This window comes from Peromyscus eremicus, chromosome 18, assembly GCF_949786415.1.
Source record: "Peromyscus eremicus chromosome 18, PerEre_H2_v1, whole genome shotgun sequence".
Lineage (NCBI taxonomy): Eukaryota > Metazoa > Chordata > Mammalia > Rodentia > Cricetidae > Peromyscus > Peromyscus eremicus.
The window spans coordinates 1,098,071-1,101,279 of NC_081434.1; the positions used below are offsets into that span (position 1 = coordinate 1,098,071).

General features: G+C 39.4%; 1 protein-coding gene across 1 annotated transcript; it reads left to right on the top strand.

Annotated features, from left to right (window-relative positions):
* Positions 1–2,061: 2,061 nt before the first annotated feature.
* Positions 2,062–3,000, top strand: LOC131895140 (olfactory receptor 6C2-like). The gene has a single exon (XM_059245568.1). The coding sequence runs from the start codon at positions 2,062–2,064 to the stop codon at positions 2,998–3,000; it is 939 nt and encodes a 312-aa protein (XP_059101551.1).
* Positions 3,001–3,209: the final 209 nt, after the last annotated feature.

The window sequence follows — 3,209 nt, forward strand, 5'->3', positions numbered from 1 at the left end:
CACCTCTTCTGCCACTTCACTCTTAAACTCAAATAACATTATTTATTTTTATTTTTAATTGTATTACAAGTGTTATGAGTGTTATTCCTGCGTGTATGTATATCTAGTGCCCACGAAAGCTAGAAGAAAGTATTGGATCCCCTGGATCTAGATCTGGAGTTAGAGACAGTTGGAAGCTTGTGAGTACTGAGAATCAAACCTGGGTCTTCTGGAAGAGCATCCATTGCTCTTAACTGCTGAGCCATCTCTCTAGCCCTTCAAATTATCTAGCCCTTTAAAATTATTAATTTTATTATTCTTACATAGAGATAAAATTTTCTTCTTAATTATAGATATAATAATATAATACAATTTAGAGGGATTGTGACTAAAATGATTATCTTTCTGACTCCTAAAAGTTATCTCAATATACTGAGAATAATTAAAATTAAAATTTTAAGTCTTAAATGTCAAGGGACTGATAATACAACTTCTTTGTACTTTGCATGTAATCAATCAACTTTGAAGGGCAAATGGTCTGGTCTCATTCCCTCAAGCATGTCCTAGGTGTCTGTTGTGCTCAAGGGAATAATCTTTCCTGGATTCTCAATTGTTTATAAAACAGTCATGATCTATATTCTCACAGGCTTCACTATAGAGGATGAAAAGAAAAGGTAAATGGGTATATACCTAAAATTATAGTAAGTATCCTAGCATAAACAAACAGAGCAGTGTTTCTATAACAGTGTAAGTAACTAGAACACAGATGGTTCTCCAGGAGGATATTTTGACAAGGTCTTACTTAAACTGAAACCTTCAAAGTAAGATTTATTCATGATAGAATACAAGCAGAGCATTTTGGGGAGAAAGGGGAAAGAATCTGTAAAGATCCTTCAGTGAAGAGAATCTTAATGTCTTCAAAGAACTGAAGACTAACATAGCTAGACAAACAAAAGATGAACTGCAAGCTTTACACAGTAACGTGATCATGAAGGACCTGTAAACCAAGGAGAGATGCTTGAATTCCATTCCATGGGAAAGAGAATTCCACTGAGTAGAAGAATGGATCTCACGATGGGTGTGTATGAGTATGAAAATGTGTGAATATGTGTGTTTGTGAACATAAGTGTTGAACGTATGTGTGTATATGAGTGCAAGTACATGTTTGAGAATGTGTGAGTGTGTGTGTGTGTCTGTGTGTGTGTGTGTGTGTGTGTGTGTGTGTGTGTGTGTGTGAGAGAGAGAGAGAGAGAGAGAGAGAGAGAGAGAGAGAGAGAGAGAGAAGGTCTCACAGAGCAGCCCAGACCAACTTTGAACTTGATTCTTCTGCTTCATCCTCCCAAAGACTATATAAAGGGCATGTATAACCAACCATTCTGGGCTCATATATTGTTTTAAAAGAATACTCTAGAGCTGTCTTTAGCTTAGAATGGCAAGCTGTGTCCTTTAGAAAGGGAAGAACACATAAGGTAATTAGTAGACAACGTGGTTGTAACAGGAATTGAGGAACAGAGGTTGAAAGCACAATTTTAACTTCACCACCCTAATGTGAAACCAGGATTATGACCACACCGAGAGCTGTTAGTTTCATGACATTACGAACAATGCATACTAAAGATAGTGCTTTTCTATTCATTAACCCTGGAAATTTCCAGGCAGCTGTTAACCAAAGAACGTCCCAGCTCTTTAATCTAATATTTAAAAAATAAAATATTACATCAGTACAGTAGTGAGAAACTATAAGAGCTGTCTGGCTGGTTCTCAGTGAAATTATCAACAGTATTAGTCCAAGTAGCATTAACTGCTAGTTATCTAAATCACATTAACTTCTAGTTACCACAATAACACTTTATTAACAAGTAATAAGAGAGGGGAGGTGGAGGGGGGAACAAGAGGAGTGGAAGGAGGGGAAGCTATGTTCAGGGTATACCGCTTGAAAGAAGAATAAATCATTTTTTAATTACATCTTGCCTTCAGCTAATGTTTGTGTTTCCTCAATGCTCCATCATGCTGGCAGTCCTTATCCTCAACCTAATTTCTCTTATTTTTACAAACAGACCAGGCCACAGTCAAGAATCAGTGATGAAAAATTATACGGCAATAACTACATTCATCCTGGTAGGACTAACTGACGATGCAAATCTTCAAATTCTGCTTTTCATCTTTTTGCTCTTAACCTATTTATTGAGTGTGGTTGGGAACCTGACCATCATCACTCTCACACTGGTGGATTGCCACCTTAAAACACCCATGTACTTTTTCCTCCGAAATTTCTCCATTTTGGAAGTCTCATTCACAACTGTCTGCATTCCCAGATTCCTCTACACAATGGCATCTGGGGACAATACTGTCACCTATAATGCATGTGCCACTCAACTATTTTTTGTTGTTGTCTTGGGTGTGACTGAGTTTTTCCTGCTGACAGCCATGTCCTATGACCGCTATGTGGCCATCTGCAAACCTCTGCATTACACCACCATCATGAACAGCAGGGTCTGCATCAAGTTCCTCATTGGCTGTTATTTAATCGCTCTAATCATTGTTATCCCACCTTTTGGCATGGGCTTTGAGCTTGAGTTCTGCAACTCCAATGTCATAGACCACTTTGGTTGTGACGCTGCTCCCATCCTGAAGATTACCTGCTCCGACACAGAGTTACTAGAGCGGTTTGTCTTGATCTTGGCTGTGCTGACACTCCTGTTCACGTTAATGTGTGTAGTGATGTCTTACACATACATCATTAGGACAATCCTCAGATTCCCATCTGCCCAGCAAAGGAAAAAGGCTTTCTCTACTTGTTCTTCTCATATAATTGTGGTTTCCATCACTTACGGCAGCTGCATTTTCATCTATATTAAACCATCTGCAAAAGAAGGGGTAGCTGTAAACAAGGTTGTGTCAGTGCTCACGACTTCAGTTGCTCCAGTCATGAATCCCTTCATCTACACTCTGAGGAATAAGCAAGTGGTTCAAGCTTTCAAAGACATGATCAAGAGGATTGCCTCTATCACAAAAAGCTGAAGTACCCCTGTGACGGTTAATATTGCTAACGTGACAGGATCTAGAATGGCCTAGGATCTGGCATGCCTGTGAGGGATTATAGAATAGGTTAATGATGGTGGGAAGACCCGCTTTAACTGTGAGCAGCCCTATTCCCTGAGCTGGGTTCCTGGACTGAATACAACAGAGAAAGAGAGCTGAGCCCAAGCCTCCGTCACGCCTTGCTTTCT